The 25298-nt window shown below is 44.4% G+C and overlaps 1 protein-coding gene across 1 annotated transcript; it reads left to right on the forward strand.

The window, feature by feature from the left end:
* The first annotated feature begins 10448 nt into the window (after positions 1 to 10448).
* Positions 10449 to 23519, forward strand: LOC113243770 (butyrophilin subfamily 1 member A1-like). The gene is made up of 11 exons (XM_026482604.4): positions 10449 to 10726; positions 10997 to 11136; positions 11847 to 11941; positions 13735 to 14082; positions 15988 to 16269; positions 16384 to 16584; positions 16831 to 16851; positions 16942 to 16968; positions 18526 to 18552; positions 21482 to 21508; positions 21919 to 23519. The coding sequence occupies exons 3-11, from the start codon at positions 11857 to 11859 to the stop codon at positions 22587 to 22589; spliced, it is 1689 nt and encodes a 562-aa protein (XP_026338389.3). The 5' UTR covers positions 10449 to 10726; positions 10997 to 11136; positions 11847 to 11856; the 3' UTR covers positions 22590 to 23519.
* The last annotated feature ends 1779 nt before the right edge of the window (positions 23520 to 25298 follow it).

Genomic DNA, 25298 nt, shown 5'->3' on the forward strand with positions numbered 1-25298 from the left:
TGCATGTGTCCCTTCTTTTCACTACCCCTGTATTTTTGGAGTAAATACCCAGTAATGCAATTGCTGGGGCATAGAGTAGCTCTATTTTTAACATCTTGAAGAACCTCCATAGTTTTTTCCAGAGTGGCTGTACCAGCTTGCATTCTCATCAACAGTGTAAGAGAGTTCCCCTTTTTCCACATCCTCACCAACACTTGTTGCTTCCTGTCTTCTTAATTTTGGCCATTTTAACTGGCGTATGGTGGTATTTCATTGTAGTTTTCCTTTGTATTTCCCTGATGGCTAGTGATGTTGAACATTTTTTTATGTGTCTGTTAGCCATTTGTGTGTCTCCTTTGGAGAAGTGTCTGTTCATGTCTTCTGCCCATTTCTTGACTGGATTATTTGCTTTTTGGGTGTTGAGTTTACGAAGTTCTCTACAGATCTTGGATACCACCCCCCTTTTTAAAAAAATGTATTTTTTATTATATTATGTTAGTCACCATACAGTACATCCCTGGTTTTTGATGTAAAGTTAGATGATTCATTAGTTGCGTATAACACCCAGTGCACCATGCAATATGTGCCCTCCTTACTACCCATCACCAGCCTATCCCATTCCCCCACCTCCATCCCCTCTGAAGCCCTCAGTTTGTTTCTCAGAGTCCATAGTCTCTTATGCTTCATTCCCCCTTCTGATTACCCCCCTTTCTTTATCCCTTTCTTCTCCTACCAATCTTCCTAGTTCTTATGTTCAAATAGATGAGAGATACCATATGATAATTGTCTTTCTCGGCTTGACTTATTTCACTTAGCATTATCTCCTCCAGTGCTGTCCATATTGCAGCAAATGTTGAGAAATCGTCTTTTTGATAGCTGAGTAATATTCCATTGTATATATAGACAACATCTTCTTAATTCAGTCATCTGTTGAAGGGCATCTCAGCTCCTTCCATGATTTAGCTATTGTGGACAATGCTGCTATGAACATTGGGGTGCATATGGCCCTTCTCTTCACTACGTCTGTATATTGGGGTAAATACCCAGTAGTGCAATTGCTGGATCACAGGGTACTTCAATTTTTAACTTTTTAAGGGACCTCCACACTGTTTTCCAGCGTGGCTGTACCAACTTGCATTCCCACCAACAACATAGGAGGGATCCCCTTTCTCTGCATACTCTCCAACAATTGTTGTTTCTTGCCTTGTCAATTTTTGCCATTCTAACTGGCGTAAGCTGGTATCTCAGTGTGGTTTTGATTTGAATTTCCCTGATGGCTAATGCTTTTGAACATTTTTTCATGTGTCTGTTAGCCATTTGTATGTCTTCATTGGAAAAGTGTCTATTCATGTCTTCTGCCCGTTTTATGATTTGTTTATTTGTTTCTCGCATATTGAGTTTGAGAAATTCTTTGTAGATCTTGGATACCAGTCTTTTATCTGTAGTGTCATTTGCAAATATCTTCTCCCATTCCGTGGGCTGCCTCTTAGTTTTTTTGACTGTTTCCTTGGCTGTGCAGAAGCTTTTTATCTTCATGAAGTCCCACAAATTCATTTTCTCTTTTGTTTCTCTTGCCTTTGGAGATGTGTCATGAAAAAGGTTGCTTTGGCCGATGTTGTAGAGGTTGCTGCCTATGCTCTCCTTTAGGATTTTGATGGATTCCTGTCTCACATTGAGGTCTTTCATCCATTTGGAGTTTATCTTTGTGTATGGTGTGAGAGAGTGGTCAAGTTTCATTCTTTTGCATGTAGCTGTCCACTTTTCCCAGCACCATTTATTGAAGAGACTGTCTTTTTTCCACTGGATGTTTTTTCCTGCTTTATCAAAGATTAGTTGCCCAAAGAGCCAAGGGTCCATTTCTGGGTTCTCTATTTTGTTCCATTGGTCTATGTGTCTGTTTTTGTGCCAGTACCATGCTGTCTTTCTGATCACAGCTTTGTGGTACAGCTTGAAATCTGGCAATGTGATGCCCCCAGCTTTGTTTTTCCTTTTCAGCACTTCCTTGGTGATTCGTGGCCTTTTCTGGTTCCACACAAATTTAATGGCTGTTTGTTCCAGTTCTTTGAAAAATGTCGTTGGTATTTTGATCGGGATAGCATTGAAAGTGTAGATTGCTCTGGGTAGCACAGACATTTTAGCTATGTTAATTCTTCTGATCCATGAGCATGGAATATTTTTCCATCTTTTTGTGTCTTCTTCAATGTCTTTCAAGAGTGATTTGTAGTGTCTAGAATATAGGTCTTTTACGTCTCTGGTTAAGTTAATTCCGAGATAACGTATGATTTTTGGTGCTATTGTAAATGGAATGGATACCCTAATTTCTCTTTCCTCAGTCTCATTGTTCGTGTATAGGAATGCAACTGATTTCTGAGCATTGATTTTGTATCCTGCCACATTACTGAATTGCTCTATAACTTCTAGTAGTTTGGGGGTGGAGTCTTTTAGGTTTTCCATATAGAGTATCATGTCATCTGCGAAGAGAGACAGTTTGACTTCTTCTTTGCCAATTTGGATACCTTTTATCCCTTTTTGTTGTCTGATTGCTGTTGCAAGGACTTCTAGTACTATGTTGAATAATAACGGCGAGAGTGGACATCCTTGCTGTGTTCCTGATCTTAAGGGAAAGGCTTCCAGCTTTTCCCCATTGAGAATGATATTTGCGGTAGGCTTTTCATAGATGGTTTTTATGAGATTGAGGAATGTACCCTCTGTCCCTACACTCTGAAGGGTTTTAATCAGGAAAGAATGCTGTATTTTGTCAAATGCTTTTTCTTTTTTTTTTTAAAAGATTTTATTTATTTATTCGACAGGATAGAGACAGCCAGCGAGAGAGGGAACACAAGCAGGGGGAGTGGGAGAGGAAGAAGCAGGCTCATAGCAGAGAAGCCTGATGTGGGGCTCGATCCCACAACGCCGGGATCACGCCCTGAGCCGAAGGCAGACGCTCAACCGCTGTGCCACCCAGGCGCCCCTGCTTTTTCTGCATCTATTGAGAGAATCATATGATTTTTGGCTTTTTTCTTCCGGATAAAATCTATGACACTGATAGATTTGTGGATGTTGAACCACCCTTGCACCCCAGGGATGAATCCCACTTAGTCATGATGGATAATCCTTTTAATGTATTGTTGGATTCTATTAGCAAGGATCTTGTTGAGAATTTTGGTGTCCATATTCATTAGGAAAATCAGTCTATAATTCTCCTTTTTGATTGGGTCTTTGCCTGGTTTGGGGATCAAGGTAATATTGGCCTCATAGAATGAGTTTGGTAGCTTTCCTTCTGTTTCTATTTTTTGAAATAGCTTTAGGAGAATAGGTATTATTTCTTCTTTGAATGTTTGGTAGAATTCCCCGGGAAAACCATCCAGTCCTGGTGTTTTCTTTTTTGGAAGGTTTTTTGTTTTTTGTTTTTTTTTTGTTTTTTTTTTTTTTTATCACTGTTTCAATCTCTTCAGAATTAATTGGCCTATTTAAAATATCAATTTCTTCCTGTTTCAGTCTTGGTAGTTTATAGGTTTCCAGGAAGGCCTCCATCCTCCAGATTGCTTAATTTATTGGCATAAAGCTGTTGATAAATGTTTCTATAATCCTTCCAATTTCTTTGGTGTTGGTTGTGACCTCTCCCTTTTCATTCATAATTCTATTAATTTGGGTCCTTTCTCTATTCTTTTGGATAAGACTTGCCAGTGGTTTGTCTATTTTATTTATTCTTTCAACGAACCAGCTTCTAGGTCTGTTGATCTGCTCCACTGTGCTCCTGGTTTCTAATTCTTTGATCTCTGCTCTAATCTTCATCAACTGCTTTCTCATGCGTGGATTAGGCCTGTTCCAACTTCTTCAGGTGAGAATATAAAAACTGCATTTTAGATTTTTCTGTTCTTTTGAGTGAGGCTTTGATGGCTATGTATTTACCCATTAAGACTGCCTTTGCAGTGTCCCATAGGTTTCGGACTGTTGTGTTTTCATTTTCCTTGGTCTCCATAAATTTTTTAAATTGATTTTTAATTTCCTGGTTTATCAAATCATTCTTGAGCAGGATGGTTCTTAGTTTCCAAGTGTTTGAGTTTCTTCCAAATTTTTCCTTGTGGTTGAGTTCCAATTTCAAAGTGTTGTGGTCTGAGAATATGCAGGCTATAATTTCAGTCTTTTGGTATTGGTTGAGACCTGTTTTGTGACCCAGAGCATGGTCTATTCTTGAGAATGTTCCATGGGCATTAGAATAGAATGAGTATTCTTTTGTTCTGGGATGTAGTGTTCTATATATATCTATGAGGTCCAACTCATCTAGTATGGCATTCAAAACTCTTGTTTCTTTGTTGATTTTCTGCTTAGGTGGTCTGTTTATTGCTGATAGTGGAGTGTTGAGGTCTCCTACTATTAAGGTATTATTATCTATATGTCTCATTATTCTGGTTAAGAGTTGGCTTGTGTATCTTGCTGATCCCCTGTTGGGGGCATAGATATTTATAATTTTCATATCCACTTGCTGGATACATCCTTTAAGAATAATATAGTGCCCTTTTGTATCTCTAACTATAGTCTTTAGTTTAAAATCCAATCTGTCTGATATGAGAATTGCTACCCCAGCTTTTTTCGAGGTCCATTGGCATGAAAGATGGTATTCCATCCCTTTACTTTCAGTCTGTATGTATCTTTAGGTTCAAAATGAGTCTCTTGTAGACAGCAAATGGATGGATCATGTCTTTTTATCCAATCTGCAGCCCTGTGGCATTATGGGAGCATTTAGGCCATTTACATTGAGAGTGATTATTGAGAGATATGATTTTAATGATGCCATGTTGCCTGTAAAGTCTTTGTTTCTATAGATTGTGACTCTCTGTTCTGTATCACTCTTGGAGCCTTTTTACTTTTATAGAACCCCCCCTTAATATCTACTGTAGGGCTGGTTTCGTGGTTATGAAACTGGTCAATGACTGGCGATTCTGGAAGGTCTTTATCTCTCCATCAATTCTGAATGACAGCCTTGCTGGATAAAGGATCCTTGGCTGCATGTTTTTCTCTGAAAGAGCTTTAAAATGCCCCCCAACCCTTTCTCTCATTCCAGGTCTATGTAGACAGGTCTGACGTAATCCTGATACTTTTGCCTTGGTATGTGAGAAATTTCTTTGCCCTGGCCGCTTTCAAAACTGTATCCTTGGATCTAATATTTGCAAATTGCACTATGATGTGATGTGGCGTAGGTTTGTCTTAGTTGAGCTTGGGAGGGGTCCTCTCTGCCTCTTGGACATGAATGCTTGTTTCCTTTGCTAGATTAGGGAAGTTTTTGGCTGCAATTTGTTCAAATATCTCTTCTATACCTCTGTTTTTCTCCACCCCCTCAGGGATGCCGATGATTCTGACATTGGAACGTTTCATTGAGTCAGTAATCTCACGTAACCTACATTCTTGAGATTTGATTTTTTTGAGCCAAGTTTCTGTTTTAGCTTTCTCTTCTACCATCCCATCCTCCATTCGCTGATACGTTCTTCTGCCTCATTCACCCTGGCCGTTAGAGCATCTACTTTTAACTGCATTTGATTCATAGAATTTTTAATTTCTGCCAGATTCGCTCTCATTTCCGCCCTTAGAGATTCTATATTCTCATTAATATTTTCATTAATATTTTTTTCAAGTCTACACATCATCTTGACCATTGTTACTCTGAACTCCATTTCTGATAATTTGGTTATATCCATGTCCATTATTTCTGTGGCAGAGGCCACAGACTCATTGTCTTTTTTTTGCTGGGGGGTAGTTCTCCTTCTCGTCATTCTGATGAGGAGAGATTGTGGGGTTGCCCAGAGCCCAAATTATTGACCAGGACCCAGGCAGTGTGCACTTGTTTTATAGGGACCTTAGGGATGTGGGCTTCTTGATTTTTCAGCCTGCCTTCTGGGGGAGGGGCCTGCTGTGCTGATACGGAGGCAAATCTGTTTGGGTAGAGTCTCCATGTCCCCTGCAAGGGGGGATGGGGATAGGCACACTGAGAGCCAGTATTTCTAGGCTTTTGTTCTCTGGCAGCTTTCCCTGGCGGTTTGCTGTGCCTCTTCTGAGAGTCAAAGCAGCAGTAGCCGAATTCCAGCCTCTGTCTCAGAACAGAGGGATTGCAGACTGCTCTCCACTGGTCTCTTCTGGCCACTTTAACTCTGTTTCTGTTGGTGCTGCTAAACCCTACAGTGTCCCGTGATGTGCGCCCCACACCCGGCGTCCCAGCCTTCACTTCCAGGGCCGGCATGTCTCTGTCCTTTGTGTTTCTAACACCGCCAGCTGCCAGCCGCCCCCCGCGTGCTCCAGAGCTCTGTTTCAGTGTGGTTCGTGCACCCCAGAGCTCCGGTTTTCAGACTGGTCACGCGACCCCGGCTCATGGTCTCAGTCCGCTCTCTTGCGGGTGCTGGTCTGCGAGTCTGCCTGCTCCCCAGTGCAGGTGGCTACCACTTCCCGGCACCCGAATGTGGTGGTTCCCTCTCCCTTCCGTTTATCTTCCGATATCTGTTTGCGGATTCATGGCTCCCCACTTCCTACCTCAATACTCAGTGCTGGAGATGTTCATTTGTAGAGATCCAGATGTATCTTCCTGCGTCTCAGGCTGATTCTGTGGGTTTTCCAGATGGTCTGGTACTTATCCAGCTCAACTCAGGGGACCAGCTGAAAAGGGGACCCCTACACCTCCACCATCTTAACTCCCCATCCCTGCAAATATCTTCTATTCTGTGGGTTGCCTTTTAGTTTTGTTGACAGTTTCCTTTGCTGTGCCGAAGCTTTTTATCTTGATGAAGTCCCAAGTGTTCATTTTTGCTACAGACATGTCTTGAAAGAATTTGCTGTGACCAATGTTGAAGAGGTTACTGCCCATGTATTCCTCTAGGATTTTAATGGATTCCTGTCTCACATTGAGGTCTTCCATCCATTTTGAGTTTATCTTTGTGTATGGTGTGAGAGAATGGTCCAGCTTCATTCTTCTTCATGTGGCTGTCCAATTTTCCCAGCACCATTTATTGAAGACACTGTCTTTTTTCCATTGGATATTTTTTCCTGATTTGTCAAAGATTAGTTGATCATAAAGTTGAGGGTCTATTTCTGGGGTCTCTATTCTGTTCCATTGATCTATGTGTCTGTTTTTGTGCCAATACCATGCTGTCCTGAAGATCACAGCTTTGTATTATAGCTTGACGTCAGGAATTGTGCTGCCCCCAGCTTTTCTTTTCCTTTTCAACTATCTCCTGGTGATTCAGCGTCTTTTCTGGTTCCATACAAATTTTAGGAATGTTTGTTACAGGTTTGTGAAAAATCTCGATGATTTTGATGAGGATGACGTTGATAGTGTAGCTTTCTCTGGGCAGCACAGATATTTTCACAATGTTTATTTTCCCAATCCATGAGCATGGAATATTTTTCCATCTTTTTGTGTCTTCCTCAATTTCTTTCTTAAATGTTCTGTAGCTTTTAGAGTATAGATCCTTTATCTCTTTGTTTAGGGTCATTCCCAGGTATCTTATGGTTTTTGGTGCACTTGTTAATGGAATTGATTCCTTAATTTCTCTTTCTTCAGTCACATTGTTAGCGCATAGAAATGCAACTGATTTCTGTGCATTGATTTTATATTCTATCACGTTGCTGAATTGCTGTAAAAATTCTAATAATTTGGGGGTGGAGTCTTTTGGGTTTTCTACAAAAAGTATCATGTCATCTCTGAAGAGAGTTTGACTTTTTCTTTGCCAATTTGAATGCCTTTTATTTCTTTTTGTTGTCTGATTGCTGAGGCTAGGACTTCTAGTACTATGTTGAACAAATGTGGTGAGAGTGGGTATCCCTGTTGTGTTTGTGACCCTAAGGGAAAAGCTCTCATTTTTTTCCCCATTCAGATTATCTGTTGTGGGGTTTTCATAGATGGCTTTGATGATATTGAGGTGTGTTCCCTCTATCCCTATATTTTGAAGACTTCTAATCAGGAAAAAATGCTGTGTTTTGTCAAATGCTTTTTCTGCATGTATTGAGAGGATCATATGGTTCTTGTCTGTTCTTTTGTTAATGTGATCTATCTTGATTGATTTGTGAATGTTGAACCACCCTTGCATCCAGGAATAAATCCCATCTGGTCATGGTGAATGATCCTTTTAGTGTACTGTTGGATCCTATTGGCTAGGATCTTGGTGAGTATTTGGCATCCATGTTCATCAGGGATATTGGTTTGTCATTCTCCTTTTGATGGCATCTTTGTGTGGTTTTGGAATCAGGGTCATGCTGGCCTCATATAACAAATTTGGAAGTTTTCTTTCTGTTTCTATTTTTTGGAAAAGTTTCAGTAGAATAGATCATTATTTTTATTTTTTTATAATAATTTTTTATTATGTTATGTTAGTCACCATACAGTATATCCCTAGTTTTTGATGTAAAGTTCCATGATTCATTACTTGCGTATAACACCCAGTGCACCATGCAATACGTGGCCTGTGATAGGTAGATCATTATTTTTAATTAAGATGCATTTTCTCCATACTCCTGAGTCTAAGTGGATATTGGCAGAATGGACCTTTGGGGATGACAGCATGGGATGTGTTCAGATATATCCAGATGTCTTGGGTTTGCCCATATTTGTAATATCTCAGACAAGACATCTGAGCAGAAACCAATCACTCCCAGGCATCAATGGGTCAGTCAGTCCTTGCTTCATGAAAACAAACACAGTGGATCATTCAGAACAACTGAGAGTGAGCACAGGCCGGGAGAGGTTTTGCTGGCTGTGTGGTTATGGAACTCTGAGAGATTTGGTTTCCTCCCTGTAGAATGAAGACAGTAATAACAGGAAGCTGGCAGAAGTGTGGCCACGAAGTGTTAGCCCAAGCTAGTGTCTTAATACCAGTCAATTAACACATGAACACCTGAGCACTGGGCAGGCTTGAGGGAGCAAACATGGGTAGGGTGGTTACATCTGAGTTTCTATCCTGGTGGTGCTTAAATACTGCATATATGTTTGGGGTAGGAAGAAAAAAAAGAGCAGAGAAGATGGTGGAGTTGTTGTGTCCATCCAGGGGCTGACTTGTTTAGGTCAGAGTTAGGATTCTTCCTGTTTCTCAGTGGACTGAAGTGTCTTCTGAATTTGGACAGGGCTGAGTAGCCGATGTGCTGCTGAAGTAACTGCTCTGCCCATGAGCTCAAGCAGAGTTTCCTGAGTGTTACTGTGCGCTGGACAATGGAGAGGCACACAGTGGCTCCCTTTGTGGATGTCACGGACATTCCACAGAAGATCTCATGTCAGGGCTGTGAAGGTGAGCAGGGTGCCAGTAAAACCCCAGCAAGCACGTGTATGGGGCCCATGTGGGGATGAGCAGGTTGGCAAAGGCCCCTCTGAGGAAGGTCACTTTAGGTGAGATAACTTTGAGGGATGAGATTGAGAGAGAGAGAGAGAGAGAGAGAGAGAGGAACATTAAGTGGCTTATGAGAAGGCCTGAGGCTGGGAAAACTCCATGAACTGGAGGAACTTGCACAGGCCAATGAGGGAGGAAATGGGAAAGTGATGCAAGGTCAGAGAGGAAGCTGGGGTCTGGGAGTCATAGACAAGAGGTTTAGCAGGAGGATTCCCTGAAGGGATGAGGTGACCTGCCATAAGCTGATTTGAGAAATCATTTACTTGGAGAGAAAATGAACTTGAGGAGTTGAGGCTAGAGGTGCCAGGGGACACTCATGGGGAAGCAGAAATACCCAGCTTGGATCAGGGAAGAAATAGGAGTATATTTTAGGTAGATGATGGCAGTGAATATGGATTTGAGAAACTCTTGAGTTTTCTAGTACAATGAAAGTAGACTAGGTGAGAAAGTAGAGTGTCAGAAATGTCCTACAACTTTCTAGCACACATAAATGCCTGAGCCCAGGTATCTTTTACTGAGCTGGGGAACTACAAAAACAGAGGCACTGGGGAAGAAGCCCTAGTGCTCCATGGTTTTCCTTTAGAGACCATAGACTCCTCCTTTCCTGGTACAGACTGCAGCCTGGCAGGGAGGGGTCAATGGTGCACCCCGGCCATGTGTGATAGTAAGGTATAAGAAGCCACACAGCACTGTGCATTTCCTTCTGCAGGGATAGGCTCCTGGAGCTGGTCCTGAAAGACCCCGATGCCCAGTATTAGCCTGTCTGTTGCCAGGTTGTGGGATGATGTATTTGGTCTCCTGGTGAAGAAAAGCAAAGCAGCTACACTGGTGACTCCACGGAGGCTCTTGCACCTGAGATGCACCAACACCCACATGGTATCATCTTAGTAGTGAACAGTTAGGCGACCAGGAGAGTGGCAGGTGTTCAGGAAAGGATTGCTGAGTCTGTGTCTCTGTGGGTCCCCCTGCACGGTGATCGGGGTACCTGCACCTGCCCTGTGTCTGTGGCTCTGGTCTCCCCATTTCCTTCCTGATCACGAGGGTGCACCGTCCAGAGGGCAGGGCAGAGTCTGCTTGGATTTCTTGTTGTCAGCTTTCACTTTCAAATGGTGGAAGGGGGCAGAGCAGGGTGAATTCTTCTGTCTGGGAGTCCTTAGTGCCCCCTGGCCCCTGCAGCCTGTCAGGCTGGTTTTCTCTACTCTCCTGGGAATACCTGCCTGTCCGACAAGAGGAACCTGTGGCACTAGTGTTGGATCTGGAAGCGGGGTTTGGGCCTCCGAGCAGGAGACTACAGATGCAATCTCTGAGAGCAGATCTGGGGGCAGCTGAGATCTCATGCTACTGAGGTAGAGATGCTTATGAAGTCCCAGGTTTTCAAGCAGGTAAGTGGGTTCTGAAGACATCTATGGCCAAGAAGAGGAAAGCTGGGAGCAGATGGCTGTGAGGAGGAGGCTGAAATTGTAGTGAGGCTGGGGGGTGGTGGTGCTGGATAATAACGAGGCTCTGAGAAGACCCAACACAACTACAGTGAGGGCTGCGACATTTCTGTGGCATTACTAGGACTAGTAACAGTTCTAATTACATGTACTGACTGTCCATACATAAATTCCTAGGATTCTCCTCATATCTTTGTTACTATCCCCATTTTGCAGATGAGGAAATGAGGCAGAGCCGGTCAAGAATCTCAACTAAGAAAGTCACACAGCAAGTGCCTGAGAGTGGAGGAGTCATTAGCAGTCAGCCCCAGAATCTGTCCTTCCCAGGACCATTGGCTGGCCCCCATATATAAGTGGTTCGAAGCCCTTCTTTCTGCCCAGAGCTCATTTTATCCTCTCTGCTGCCCCTGCTCTCCTGGAATCCTTTATCCTGAGGAAGAACTCCTCAAAGACAGAGAAGATGGGGATTATTAAGCCATCATGGATAATTGGGCACAGAGTGTGTGGAAAGCAAGGTCCTTCGTCCTGAGCAGCCAAGTGCTGGGTGGGGGGGAGGGGCCTGAAATTCAGGTGAACTCAACAAAGGACCCCAGGACAGGGTGAATGTGCTGGGAGCTACAGTGTCCTTGGGGAGAACACAGTCTGACTCTCATGCTGCTCAGTGATTCCCTGGTCATAATTCTGGGGCAGCAGAGGAACAGCACAAGGGAGCTGGCATGTCCTTCATGGGGAGGGACCTGAGTCTGGGCCTGGTGTCCCTGGGCGTGTGGCCTGTGACTCATGCAGACATGGACGAGGTCCCTGTGCTGAGGCGGGAAGGGTCTGGTCCTGTGCACAGAGCAGGTTGGGAAAGTTTCCGAAGGGCTGGGAGGGCTTTCTTGGCATCAGGGTTGTGCCCCCCGCCCCCCCCCCCCATCAGCATAATGAGCAGTAGGAAAGGCTGTGCTCCTGCTGGGGACTGTGGCCAGCCCTGAGCCCTGCTGTCTGCTCTGGGGCCCAGAGCTCTGGGCTGGCCCTGCCTCCTCTCTGTAGGTGTTCACCTGCCTCCTGCCCTGTGTCTCCCCAGCTCTGAGGAAATGGAGGATTGCTGCAGGGGCTCTTTGCTCTCCCTTCTCCCCTCCCTGTTTCTCCTCCTCCAGCTGCCTGCTGGGGGGTCTGCAGGTGAGTGTGTCCCCTCCCCCTTCCTGTGTCTCTGTGGGGTGGATGTGAGCCCCCAGGAACTCTGCTGGTGTCTCCATCAGGATGGATGGCTACTGGTGGAGACCCTGGCTCTAGAGAGATTCTGGTGATCCCCCAAGTGCTAGTTGTAATTAAAGATTTATGAAGAATCCCAGAACTGTAAAATAAGGGCAGGGGACCACGACCGTTGTCTAATGAGGACTTCATGTCTTATAAATTAATATTGTGAATTTCACTATGAAAAGTGTGAAAATGAATTTCCCCTCATTTCTTGTTTCCTGACTCTATTGGTATCTAACCACTTATTCTGTGATTAATTCACTACACCCACATACTGACAGGGTGTCCAGTGTGTGTTAGGTGCTACTCTATGTACAAAATGTCAGAGTATCTGTCTTCACAGAGCTCCTTCTGGCAGGAGACAGCGAATACTAAATACCACAACCCCATACAATCTACGTCTGTTAGAGGAGTGCAGAGCATGGGACAAGGAAGTAGAGCAGGGTGTGGAAGTGAGATGTGCAGGAGGGCAGGCAGCAGTGCTCCATAAGGTGGCCAGGGTAGGCAGTGAGATGCAAATGAACTTGGTGGAGGTGGTGTGTCATCGTGTGAGGATGCCCCTGGATTGAGGGTTTCTGTCATGTGGAACAGCCAGGGCAAAACTGGCAGTGTGCCTGTGTGTTCAAGGAGCAAGGAGGTAAGTGTTGCCTGGAGCTGAGTGAGGGAGAGGGAGGAAAGCAAGTGTTGGTGGTCAGAGAGCAGTGGGGGGCTCATCCCTATAGAGCCTGTGTGCCATGTGGGGAACTGTGGAGCCACTGCTGGGTTTTGAGCAGAGGAGGGACATGGTATTGCTTACAGGTTGAAGAGTCACATACATGGGCTGGAGATGGCATAGTCACAGGGAGCCTAGTCACTGTCATCCTGCAGGTGAGACATATAGTGACTCAGCCAAAGTTGAGTAGCACAGGAGGTGAGAAGTCACTCTTCTGAGGTCCAGCAGGGGTCTTTCTGCAGAAGTGTCCTATAGCAACATGTCCATCAGTTCTCAGACGACCGAAGCCTATGAGGGGTGGTGGCAGTGAAGTGAACCTTCCGTTGTCAGAAGTAGTGATTTGGGTCTTGTGAGAGGGGGCAGGTTTTAACAGAAATAACTGTGGACTCTAGATGTAGTGCACATGTAATTCAGCAGAGTACTAAAATATGGGGACAAATATTTAACTTAGGAGCATGTGTGGGTAAGTTCGTAAGTGTGGCCGAAGGAGCAGAGAGGTTCCACCTAGGCCACAGGGGCTTTGGGTCATTTTTCAGTCCTGTCCTAAGAGGAGGCAGGTTGGAGCTGTGGATCTCAGAATGTGGTCCCTGTACTATTAGTAACAGAATCCCTGCTACCTCTTTAGAAAGGCACATTCCTGGACCCACCCCAGACCAACTGAACCAGGAGCTCTGGGGGTGGAGCCCAGCAGTCTGTGTTTCACAGGCCTTCCTGGTGTTTGTGATGCCTGTGGAAGGTTAGAACCACTGAGTTAGAGTCCTTCATGGAAGAGCCTGGAGCCAGGAGCACAGGCTGCTGAGGGAGTCTCTGTGACAACATTGCTGTGTCTCAAATTTGTTAAAAGCAAACTTGCCCTGATTCAGAGTGATCACAGCTAAGTACCTCAGATCAGGGCCTCTCATCTGACGCTTATCCCCACCTACCTGGGCCTCCACCTGACAGTGTGTTCCCTTCCCCATCCTGCATCTCTCCAGCTTTCTCACTGCTATGTCTGTGTTCACAGAGGAGTTCATGGTGATTGGCCCCTCGGACCCCATTGTGGCAGTGCTGCGTGGGGACGTCACACTACCGTGTAGTGTGTCCCCAGCCATGAATGTGGAGAACATGGAGCTGCGGTGGTTCCGCTCCAAGTTCTCAGAAGCAGTGTTCATCTATCAAAACCAGCAGGAGCAGAGAGAGGAGCAGTTGGCCCAGTACACAGGGCGGACCTCACTGGTGAAGGAATTCCTCACCTGGGGGGAGGCTGCTGTGCGCATCCACAATGTCCAGGCTTTTGACAACGGGATGTATACCTGCTTCTTCAGAAAGGGAAGCTTCTATGAATCTGCCAGTTTGGAACTGAAGGTAGCAGGTGGGTTGTCGATCTATATTTAGGGTTCTGTAGCATTGGAGTTGGAAACAAACTTGAGGCCAAGAAAATCAGCCCCTCATTTTACAGATGAAGGAAAGGAGGGTCTTCACTTATTCATTAATTCAGAGTGACTATATAAAATCCCTATAAAGTGTCAACCCCCCTTCTGGGCACCTGGAGTCATCACTGAACCAAACAAAGTTCCCTGTTCTGCAGACTTTATTTTCTAAAAGCAATAAAAATGTAAACGGAAGGGTTATAGAGGAGGATGTTAGATGGTGATTAGTAGGACTTTACCAAATGGATATCTGGGGTTGAGAGTTCCAATCAGAGAAACACCCATGTGAAAGAGCTGAGGTAGGAGTGTGGGTGATGTTTTGGGACACACAGGGAGGCCACGTGGTTGGTGAGACAACTGGGTGGTAGCAAGCGGGTAATCTTAGAATGAAGAGGTGTTCCTGATTCAGTTGCACAGAGAAGAGATTGATCAGGAAAACTCATGAGGAACACACACTTGAACAGGTACTCGGGATCACCAGACTCTCGCAAAGGGCTTTTCTGGTTTGCGGTCTGGATTATATGGGGCAAGGAGGGAATGCTGATTGTGGTTATGAACAGTTATCCAAATAGTCCTGGGGCTGGCATGCTGATGGGCGTAGGTGAGGCAAGTGGGGAGTAATGGACAGGAGTTTTGTTGGGGTTGGAGGCAGATGTCAGAGTATAGAAGGCTTTGTGCTGCATAATGAGTTTTAGATGTAGAGGTGAGGAAATTTTAAACAGAACAGTCTAAGGTTGGGGGGTTTTCTTTGATAGCATGAGGCAGGATGGATGAGAGGAGAGTAAGACTGGAGGCATGGATATAGTAACACAGTGGAACGTTGTCTGTCTGACTTCATGTAGGGGCAGTGGGTGAGAGACATTTGGCTTCAGAGAGGTTTGGAAATTAGAATCAAGTGAGTCAGCAGATTTGGGGACTTACATACGTTTCAATGAGGGGAGAAAGCACCCACAGTCACAAGTTTCCTCAAATAAATGCTGAAAAAAAAGTTAGGCCTCTCTTCCCTATTTTCAACAGGGACAATTAAGCCTCTTACCCTTAATTTTTATTTGTCTTGACAGTGGACCTTGGCTGGGTTTGCTCACATAGTGTTGTTTAGCTGGCTGTTGACTGGTCTAGGACAGTTTCAGCTGGAAAGGCAGTGCTAGTCTGAGCATGTCCCTCCCATGGCAGAGGGCAAGGCAATGGCACAAGCAGCTTCCAACCTCTGCTAGAGTCACATTCCCTGAACTCTCAGTGGCCCAGTCAAGTCACGGCATGGAGCCCAGAAGCAGAGTGTGAAGGCCCTAAATATATGTGGCAGAAGGCCCGCTGGATATAGGGAAGGCTGAAGGATTGGGATATTTTCATCATCAGACTATCACGGATGGGGCCCAGTATGAACCAGTTCAGGGTTTGAGTTTGAAGCATCTGTGAGGAATCCCGGCAGAGCTAACCCCAGGGATGTGAATACTGGGGAGGGAGCTCAGGAGGTAGGTAGGGTTGTTGAAGGTGGAAGTGATGTACCAAGTGGCAGTGGGTGTGCAAGCAGATGCCCTGGAGAGTGTGTGAGGTGAGAAGAGCAGAGAATGATGAAGTCTGAGATCAAATTCCTCCTTCTGTCACTCTGGGCAGTGGACTACCCACCCTCATGGTTGGGGAGAAGGGTCCTGCCCTCTGTGCCTGCCGCAGGTCCCCATGCTCCTTCTATTTTCTGTGGCAGGACCCCTGCTTTGCTCCCTGCAGTGTTCACTCCCCAGTGGGGCCTCCAGAAAGCAATGCTGCCCTTGGAGTTGTGCATGGTCAGGCTCTGCTTGCATTGTGGTCTCTGGGTAGTCTTCCTGTGCTCTCCAGCTTCTCTCTTGCAGGTGTGGGCTCTGTCCCTCAAGTGCACATCCAAGGGCCAGAGGAGGATGGGGTCCGAGTGGTGTGCATGGCCTCGGGGTGGTTTCCGAAGCCCGAGGTGCGGTGGAAAGCTCTCAGTGGGGAAAAGTTCTTGACATTTTCTGAGACCCATGCCCAAGATCCTGAAGGGCTGTTCAGTGTGGAGGCCACTCTAGTTGTGAGGGACAGCTCTTCAGGGAATGTGACCTGCTCGCTCCTCAACCCAATCCTGAGCCAGGAGAAGGCGATGGCCATTATCATCCCAGGTCGGTGCTGTTTCCCTCTCCCAGTAGGGCCATAGGGAGGGGCTGGGAGTCCCTGGGTGTGCTGGGTGGGCTGTCCTGGGCCATTCCCCTGACTGTGTGTTTGGCCGGACACAGAGGACTTCTTTCCCCGAACTTCTCCCTGGATGTCAGCTTTCATGGTGATCCTGACCTTGCTGATGCTCTTACTCCTTGGGACTGCCTACTATACCAAGAGAGAACATACTGCAAAGTGCCGGGAGGTGCAGGAATGGATGAAACTCCACAGGGAAAAGGAGGAGGACCAGCAGGCAAAGGTGGAGGCACTGAAGACCAGAGGTAAGGCAGGACAGTGGCCAAGGCCTGTGAGTGTGGCAGCTGGTGCAGAGGAAAAGTAGACAGAGGGCCCTTGCCCTGGAGAGGGTGGCTGAGGAGGTCCAGAGAGGACAGCTGGAGCTGTGGAGTCTTGATGGAACTGGACCTATAACTTCTAGGATACTGAGATGTGCATTTGTGGGTTTGCCAGGTGCAATGTTTGCTATTCTTAGGGATGGGACTTCATGTTTATTTTTCACTCTCTTTCAGATGAACTCCAAGAAGATCTCGGTAAGTTCTGCTTTTCCTCCAGAACTTTCTGTGTCCCCTTTGTAGGAGATTCTGGTTCTTAGCTCACCTGTTTCCTGTGTTGCCTTTCAGCCTGGAGGAAATCTGTTTACCTGGCTGGTGAGTGACTGTCCAGATGTTCTTGGGTCTCTTGTTCCACCTAAGTCAAGGTATCTCCTCTCCTTGTTTCAGTCAGGAACTGAGGACCCTTTCCTGGGGCAGAAGTGGAAGCTGGTGGGAGGCAGAACCCTGTTCCATGAGCTTTCCCTAATCTGGGCCACTGTTTCTCAGCCAATGCTTGGGTACCTGGGGGTGATGGTGGTCCCTGGAGCCTGTCATGCATCTTGGGTTTATTCCAATGCTGACCTACCCACCATATTGCTAGGTTTTCAGCCTTCAGTGCAACTAGTTCTCAGTCAGAACCTGGAATCCAAAAGCCAGCTGCTCTGTGATTTCAGTAAAGTAACTATATAAAATAATAGGGTCATTAAGGTTAGGAATGTAACATCAGCTACATAATACTAATCAGGGAGAGTGTGTTTTCTCTAGTTCCTGGAAGTTGTGATCACAAAGTGACGGATAGAGGACTGGACAGACTATGTGTGAGAATGTGGTGGAATGAGCTGTCAATGCCCCCAAATAGCAATTGTGTTATCTGAGAAGGATTGGCCACTATTTATTTATTTATTTATTTATTTATTTATTTATTTAAAGATTTTATTTATTTATTTGACAGAGAGAGACAGCCAGTGAGAGAGGAAACACAAGCAGGGGGAGTGGGAGAGGAAGAAGCAGGCTCCTAGCGGAGAAGCCTAATGTGGGGCTTGATCCCAGCTTTCTGGGATCACGCCCGGAGCCAAAGGCAGACGCTTAACGACTGCGCCACCTAGGCACCCCAGGATTGGCCACTTTTAACCCTAGAGTTCATCTCACATCTCTGCCTGAAATCACCTCTCCTTTTGGGTTATTTCTCAAATACCTCTGTGTTCAAATTCACTGGATGTAGTAATGGTTTTTTACAGTTATGAAATAATGTATATTTTATCCCTATAATCTTTTCATACAATGTATAATTTTCTTATATAGATTATTTTATTTTATTTTACACTCTTTTTAAGAGAGATTGAGAGGGAGAGAGAGAGAGAGTGTGTGTGAGCCAGCCAGTTGGGGAGATGATGGGGGGCATAGGGTGAGAAGGAGAGAGAGAATCCTGCTTTAAGCAGGCTTCACAGTGCAGAACCCGATACGGAGCTTGTCTCATGACACTGAGATCATGATATGAGCCATTATCAAGAGTTGGAAGCTTAATTGACTGAGCTACCCTGATGCCTCACATTGTATAATTTTTGACAAATTGTAGCAAAATTGACCACAGAGAGAATAAGAATTTTTGAGTTTTTTTTGAGGCCTGGGACAGCTACTTGGCTTGGCAAAGGTGACACAGCAGCAGAAGACAGGGGTGGAACTCAGTCTGCAATGCAGACTTTCTGACCTGTGGTCCAGGTAATTTCCCACAACACTCTGCTGTCAGCCATGGCAGGAGGTCTTCTCCTCTCCAGCCTTTCCCTACTCTGCAGCTACTGTCACCTGTAGCCCAGAGGACAGGCAAGGGCCAGTAGATCAATGCTGAGCAGGCTTGTTCTGACTGAGGTCTCACCAGGGTGTGTTCCCTTTCAGTCTGGAGGAAGGCACAGCTATATGCAGGTAAGTGACTCAGTTTCCTGTTATCTTACCTCCCCAGCCTCAGCTGCCCCCTTCTATGTCACAGACCCCACACCAGGATGGGGTTGGTGTCCATGCTCCCCTTGTCACTTCTGTCTTCTTCTGAAGACTGCAAGGACTGTCCTTGGGAACACAGATCTGCCTCCATTCTGACCCATCCTCTACAGCAGGTCACTGTTAGGGTTACCAACACCCTCTGAACACACTTCGCTCAATTCATACTTTTAATTGGTCGTTGACAACGGAGAGGTCATTTATAAGGAGAGTCTTGAACAAGGTAGTGATGCTATAAATCAGAAATGGTTGTTTGTAGAGGATTTCAGAAATCAAGCTTGCCTGTGTAGGACTCAGGTCTTCCTAAGTGGATTGTTGGTTCTGAGTACATTTTACCCTGAAATTCCTACGTTTTTTTTTGGCTCTGGTTAAATTTTCCCGTTTCTTGCTATACTTCTGGCATGCTGGTTTTCATTTTTTTCCCCTCATGCTCTGACTCCCTGTCCAAATTGGGTCTCTTCCTTTAAGGCTCCTTAGTTGCTGAGGAAATAAATACTTTAGAGCAGGTGTTCTGGACCTGAGATCCAGGGCCACCAGGATATTTATGGATTCCTGGAGGTGGGGTCTGTGAGCCACCTAGCAATTATATACAATATCTTTTATATATGTTTGTGTAACTAGAGCATAACATATATATAATCATATTATATTATTTAATATGTATTATATATTAAATGACATTATGATATATGATATGTATGTATTTTTTACTTTTTATTTATTTTTATTTTTTAATTTTTTATTATGTTATATGTTAATCACCATATGTTAATCATCATTAGTTTTTGATGTAGTGTTCCATGATTCATTGTTTGCGTATAACACCCAATGCTCCATGCAATACGTGCCCTCCTTAATACACATCACTGGCCTATCCCAATCCCCCACCCCCTTCCCCTCTGAAACCCTGTTTGTTTCCCAGAGTCCATAGTCTCTTGTGTATGTATTTTTTAAAAAAAAGATTACTAATAATTGTTCACAACTATTATCCTTTCTTTTAGAAAAATATTGCACTTACCTGATGGGCTTGAACTTGGTCAGGTTTATTAGAGGCAATGTGTGAAGATTTCAAAAGGAGAAATGTAGGGGAGTTAAAATTCTTTACCAGGGAAAAGTGAGATTCAAATCAGGAAAGAAAAAAATTTGTTGGGAGAAGAGGAGGAGATGAGAAGAAAAGTAGAGAGCCTCAGATTCCTTTAGAGAGATTTTGGATGGCTAAGACTGACAGAATAGAGAACACAAATCACAGCCGTGGTGGTTTGAATGGGACGCACACAGAGGGTGTGCAAGTTATTTGTGTGTATGAAAAGTAATAAACCCCTGACACCTGTCTGAGAGATTTCTGAGAAGACTTATATTTGTTTTAGGCTGTTTGGAAATAATCATCGAACTAAGTTTGCCTCTGATAATGAGATCATCTTGATCTTCTAGCGGCATTGGGACAGGAGTGTGGTCTGGGGGATCCTAAAGCAATGAAAAGCTATCCAGAGGATCCTTTAGCACTGGGATGGGTTAAAAATCTGAGCCACTTCAACCTGTATAATATGTGCTTTTACTGTTTGGCTGTTTCTTTTTTCTTTTTATTATTATTATTATTATTATTTTTAGTGTTCAATGATTCATTTCTGTTTATGATCAGGGATAGACTGTGAGAGCAGAGAAGGGGAAGTCAGAGGTGATGGAGGCCAAGGGTCCAGATGTGTGAGGCTCCTTAGAGAGCCTCAGTGATTCTTGGGATTTGTTTGAAAGAATGATGATCAAATAGTCATTCTTTAGCATTTCCCTCTTCTCTGCTGAATTTATGTGCATGTGTTTTGATTTTTTAAATTTTACAAAGGTATTTTATATTAATTAATTATTTATTTATTTATTTATTTTTATTTATTTATTTAAAGAGCATGTTGGAGTGGGTGGAGGGGCAGAGGGAGAGAGAGAATCTCAAGTAGAATCTATGCCCAGTGTGGATCCTGATGGGGGTGCTGGATCCAACCACATGAGATTATACCTAAGCCAAAATCAGGAACCAAATGCTTAAATGACTGAGCCACACAGGAGCCACTGAAGTGCATGTATTTTAAAGTATGCCTTGCATATTTGTATTTTGATCTCCCCCATTCTTTTCAAGAAAACCTTGTTTTCATGATGGATATGTGTCTGGGGATTGAGAAAGTATAATTTAAAAGTGAAATTGGATAGGTCAGTGATGGGTATTAAGGAGGGCACATACTGCACGGTGCCCTGGGTGTTATATGCAAATAATGAATCATGGAACACTACATCAAAAACTAAGGATATACTGTGTGGTGACTAACATAACATAATAAAAATTATTATTAAAAAATAAATAATAAATAAAAGTGAAATCAGGCATAGATTCTTTTTTCAGGTTGTTATCCAGCCTCTCAGTGGTGTTAAGCTTTTTTTTTTTTTTAAAGATTTTATTTATTTATTTGACAGAGATAGAGACAGCCAGTGAGAGAGGGAACACAAGCAGGGGGAGTGGGAGAGGAAGAAGCAGGCTCCCAGCGGAAGAGCCTGACGTGGGGCTCGATCCCAGAACTCCGGGATCACGCCCTGAGCCAAAGGCAGACGCTTAACGACTGAGCCACCCAGGTGCCCTGGTATTAAGCTTTTTGGCTTGGCTTTCATGGGAAGGCTGTAGCATGATGGCTGTGTGTGTGTATGTGTGTGTGTGAAAGAGAGAGAGAGAGAGAGAGAGAGAAATGCATCAGCTGAACATTTCCAAAAGATATTTCCCTGTAACTCCTGCATCAGTGTATTTCAGAAGACTAGGCATAGACACCAATGTGTTCAGACTTCTCAAAGCCTTAACATGAAACATGTGGTTCTCTTGTAGATTGGCGGAAGGAGAAATTCCAGCCCTGTGAGTTACTTTGAGTTCTTTCTGATGATTCTACTGCTGCCCTCATGGCTGCTGACATCTCCTCAGCTTGCTGTGATGATACAGATGTTGGCCCCGTCAATTGTGGTGGGGTCAGATGGGGCAGTGAAAGTCACAAAGGTGGGATTGGTGGGTGTGGATGATATCAGATGCTAAAGAGATACCCTTCAGTGATGGAGTCCAGTCTGGTTCTCAAGTGCCCTGTGACATGTCTAACTCCCAGATCAGTCTTTTGGTTACTTCTCCTGGTTGGAGGGGTGTGTACATGAGTCACAAGACTCTTATCTCAGGAGGCTTAGCCCTGCCCACATGCATCTAGGTGTCTGGGGGGTGATGTGTGCCTTCTTATGGGGTAGGGGGAGACCTCAAATGATTGGTAATTCTCTCTGCAGTGTCTGTCACTCTGGATCCAAAGTCTGCACATCCCAGCCTTGCTGTCTCTGATGAAAAGACTAGTGTGACCTTGAAGGATACAGCTGAGGACCCAACAATACTCTTTAGCATCCTAGGTCGGGAGAGCATCACATCAGGGCGTTGTTACTGGGTGGTGGAGATCAGGAATGGAGACAAAAGTGAATGGTCTCTAGGGGTCTGTAGGGGAGATGTGGACAGGAAATCCTTGCACTTAGAGAGCCCAGAAAAGGGGATCTGGGCTGTGGGAAGATATTTGGAAAATTATTATGCCTGTTCTATCTTTCGGATTCTACTATCCTGTAGACAAGTTCCCCACAGGGTGGGGGTTTTCCTGGACCTCAAGGAAGGGGATGTCTCCTTCTACAACATGACTGATGATTCCCACATGTTCTCCTTCCCTCTAGCTTCCTCCTCTGGAACTTTGTTTCCATACTTCATGTTGAGGTCAGGAGATGTGTCCTTGACCATCTGCTCTGTGATGGGTGGGCCTGCAGAGATCCTTGTGCCCCTTAACAATCCTCCTTCTTCATCGGAGGAGCCTGTAAGCCTCTCAGGGGTAGGGCTCAAGTCAGTCTCTGATGTTGATGGTGCTCTCCCGGGGGCCGAATCTCCATTACTCCCCTGCAGCCCTGAAGCTATGTCCCCATAGAACCCCACCACTGTCCCAGACTCCTCATGGTGGCTCTTACTGGAACTGCAGAGTCCCTGGGGCAAAAGCCTGTGGTGTTAACCCTGGATGACATGGTATCTTGCCCTCCGGCTCTGGATGCAGACTTCTTGGGGTGTGGTTATGAGAATAGTCAGTTCATGCCTTGTGCTCAGGTAAGAGAAGTTAAGGGTTGACTGTTGTTTGTGCTGATTTAGAACAGGCTGAATTTTACTATTGGAAGTCATGTTTCTTTTGGTCAGAGAAATTATTTCATGAAGTCTTTATATTGTTTGGGTATGAAAGGAAATGAGGGCTGAATGACTCTGCAGAATTATATGGTGTTTGTTTTATCTAGCTTGAGTTGTGCAGATGAACCCAGAGGCTACAGGTGGGTCATCAGCTCTGTTTTGGGAAATCTACACTCTGACCAGGGACATTGGTCATCCAAAAATTTCTGGAGAAATGGATGGCTGATGGACTTTAAGAAGAGATGAGTCTAATATTCCATTGTATAAACTTCTTATTCTGCAGGAGATGAAACACACTTATCATATCTTTATAAATTTCTGTTACTTTGAAAAAGTAGTGCTGTGTTACATCAAGGAATTAAGGATGAGGATCTGGGTTCCCCTTTTGTGTCAACACCAGTTGGAAAGAACAGAACTGCCACTAGAACAAAGATGTGAATGGTGAAGAGAGTTTTCAGATGCCAGGTGAATTGAAGAAAGCATTGATCATGAACACGGTTCCAGGATCTATGTACTGCCTCTCAGTAATTCCAAGTCCAATGACAAAGGTATCAACCACAGCAACCTAAAAGACACCAGACTATTTAGGACTCAGACCTTCAGGCATGAAGGTGTATTCACTCCACAGGTAGAGAAGTCAGACCTGCTGTGCTTCTGGGAGAGATGAGAAGACACAGAATCAGAAGTAGAAGAAAGAAGTCACAGATATCAGTTCCTGCCTGTGACCAATAAGAAAAAAAGGACTGTGGTAGCTTTGCATATTTTTCTTTCTTGTCATATAGATGTGTTTATTTGTATTTATGATCTGTTTTCTTCCTCTCTCTTCTTCTTACCCTTTTGATTTTATTCAAGGTGTTGATGGTTATGTTTAAAATAGAGCCTCTATAGGAAACCTTCAAAATTCTAGAGGAGAACACAGGGAGCAATGTCTTTGACCTTGGCCATAGCTACTTGGTACTAGACACATCTCCAAGACAAGGGGAACAAAAGCAAAAATGAACTATTGAGACTTCACCCAGATAGGGTGAAGGAAACAATCAACAAAACTAAAAAGCAGGGTACAGAATGGGAGAAGCTATTTGCAAATGATATTCTTGTTAAAGGGTTTTACCCAAAATCTATGAGGAACATATTAAGCTCAACAACCACAAACCAAATAATCCTGTTAAGGAATGAATAGAAGACATGAACAGACATTTTTCCAAAAACACATCCAGATGGCTAACAGACACATAAAAAGGGAAATACAAATCAAAATCACAAAACCACAATGAGATACCACTTCACACAGTCAGAATGGCTAAAATCAATTGCACAGGAGACAATAGGTGCTGGCTAGGATGTGCAGGAAGGGGAATCCTCTTGTGCTGTTGGTGGGAATGCAAACTGGTGCAGGCACTCTGGAGAAAAGTATGGTAGTTCTAAAAAAGCTGAAAATAGATCTACCACATGATCTAGCAATTGCACTACTCAGTATTTACCCAAAGCATAGAGAAATACACATTTAATGGAGTACATGAACCCCAATGTTCATAGCAGCAATGTCCACGTTAATCAAATTATGGAAAGAGCCCAAATGCCCAATGAGTGTTAGATAATAAAGAAGATGTGGTATATATATATATATACAATGGAATACTATTCAGTCATCAAATCCTGCCTTTTGCAATGACATGGATGGAGCTGGAGTGTATTATGCTAATCAAAAGAAGGCAGTCAGAGAAAGGCAAATTCCATATGGAATTCCTTAATTCCACATATGAGGAATTGTGGAATTTAAGAAACAAAACAGATGAAAATTTGGGAGGGGTAAAAGAGAGAGGGAAACAAACCATGACAGACTCTTTTTTGTTGTTGTTGTTAAAGATTTTATCTATTTATTTGAGAGAGAGAGCGTGTGAGCATGAGTGGGGGTGGGGGGCAGTGGGAGTGGGAGAAGCAGACTCCCTGATGAGCAGGAAGCCTGATGACTTGGGGCTCAATCCCAGGACCCCAGATCATGACCTGAGCTAAAGGCTGTAAATTAACTGACTGAGTCAACCAGGCACCCCCCATGAGAGACTCTTAACTACATAGAACAATGGAAGGGTTGATGGAGGGAGGTGGGTAGGGGATGGGATAGATTGGTGATGGTTATTAAGGAGGGCACTTGTTGTGATGAGTACTGGGCATTATACATAATGATAAACCACTGAACTCTACTCCTGAAACCAATTTGAACTATATGTCAACTAAATAGAATTTAAGTTAAGAAAATATAGTCTCTAGATAACAGAATAGTCAAGGGGATTGTGACTAAACTTGAGGAATGAACAATATAACAATTCTTGACTCAATGACTGGGACTGCCTCTGTGTTTCATTTTGGGGAAAGAGTGAGAACTTCTTCACATGTAAGTGTAGCTTTGTAGATGAGTGAAAATATGGAGGTGTGTTGTTAAATGAAACCTCCAGTGTGGGTA

The sequence above is a fragment of the Ursus arctos genome, unplaced genomic scaffold, assembly GCF_023065955.2.
Source record: "Ursus arctos isolate Adak ecotype North America unplaced genomic scaffold, UrsArc2.0 scaffold_31, whole genome shotgun sequence".
In the NCBI taxonomy this organism is placed as follows: Eukaryota; Metazoa; Chordata; class Mammalia; order Carnivora; family Ursidae; genus Ursus; species Ursus arctos.

What these genes read in the sequence shown, in the direction of transcription:
- LOC113243770 (XM_026482604.4), top strand. Translation starts at nt 11,857, where the DNA reads ATGGAGGATTGCTGCAGGGGCTCTTTGCTCTCCCTTCTCCCCTCCCTG. An exon ending in GAAATCTGTTTACCTGGCTG is followed by an intron (nt 16,969 to 18,525) that starts GTGAGTGACTGT and finishes GTTCCCTTTCAG; the next exon opens with TCTGGAGGAAGGCACAGCTA. An exon ending in GAAGGAGAAATTCCAGCCCT is followed by an intron (nt 21,509 to 21,918) that starts GTGAGTTACTTT and finishes TTCTCTCTGCAG; the next exon opens with TGTCTGTCACTCTGGATCCA.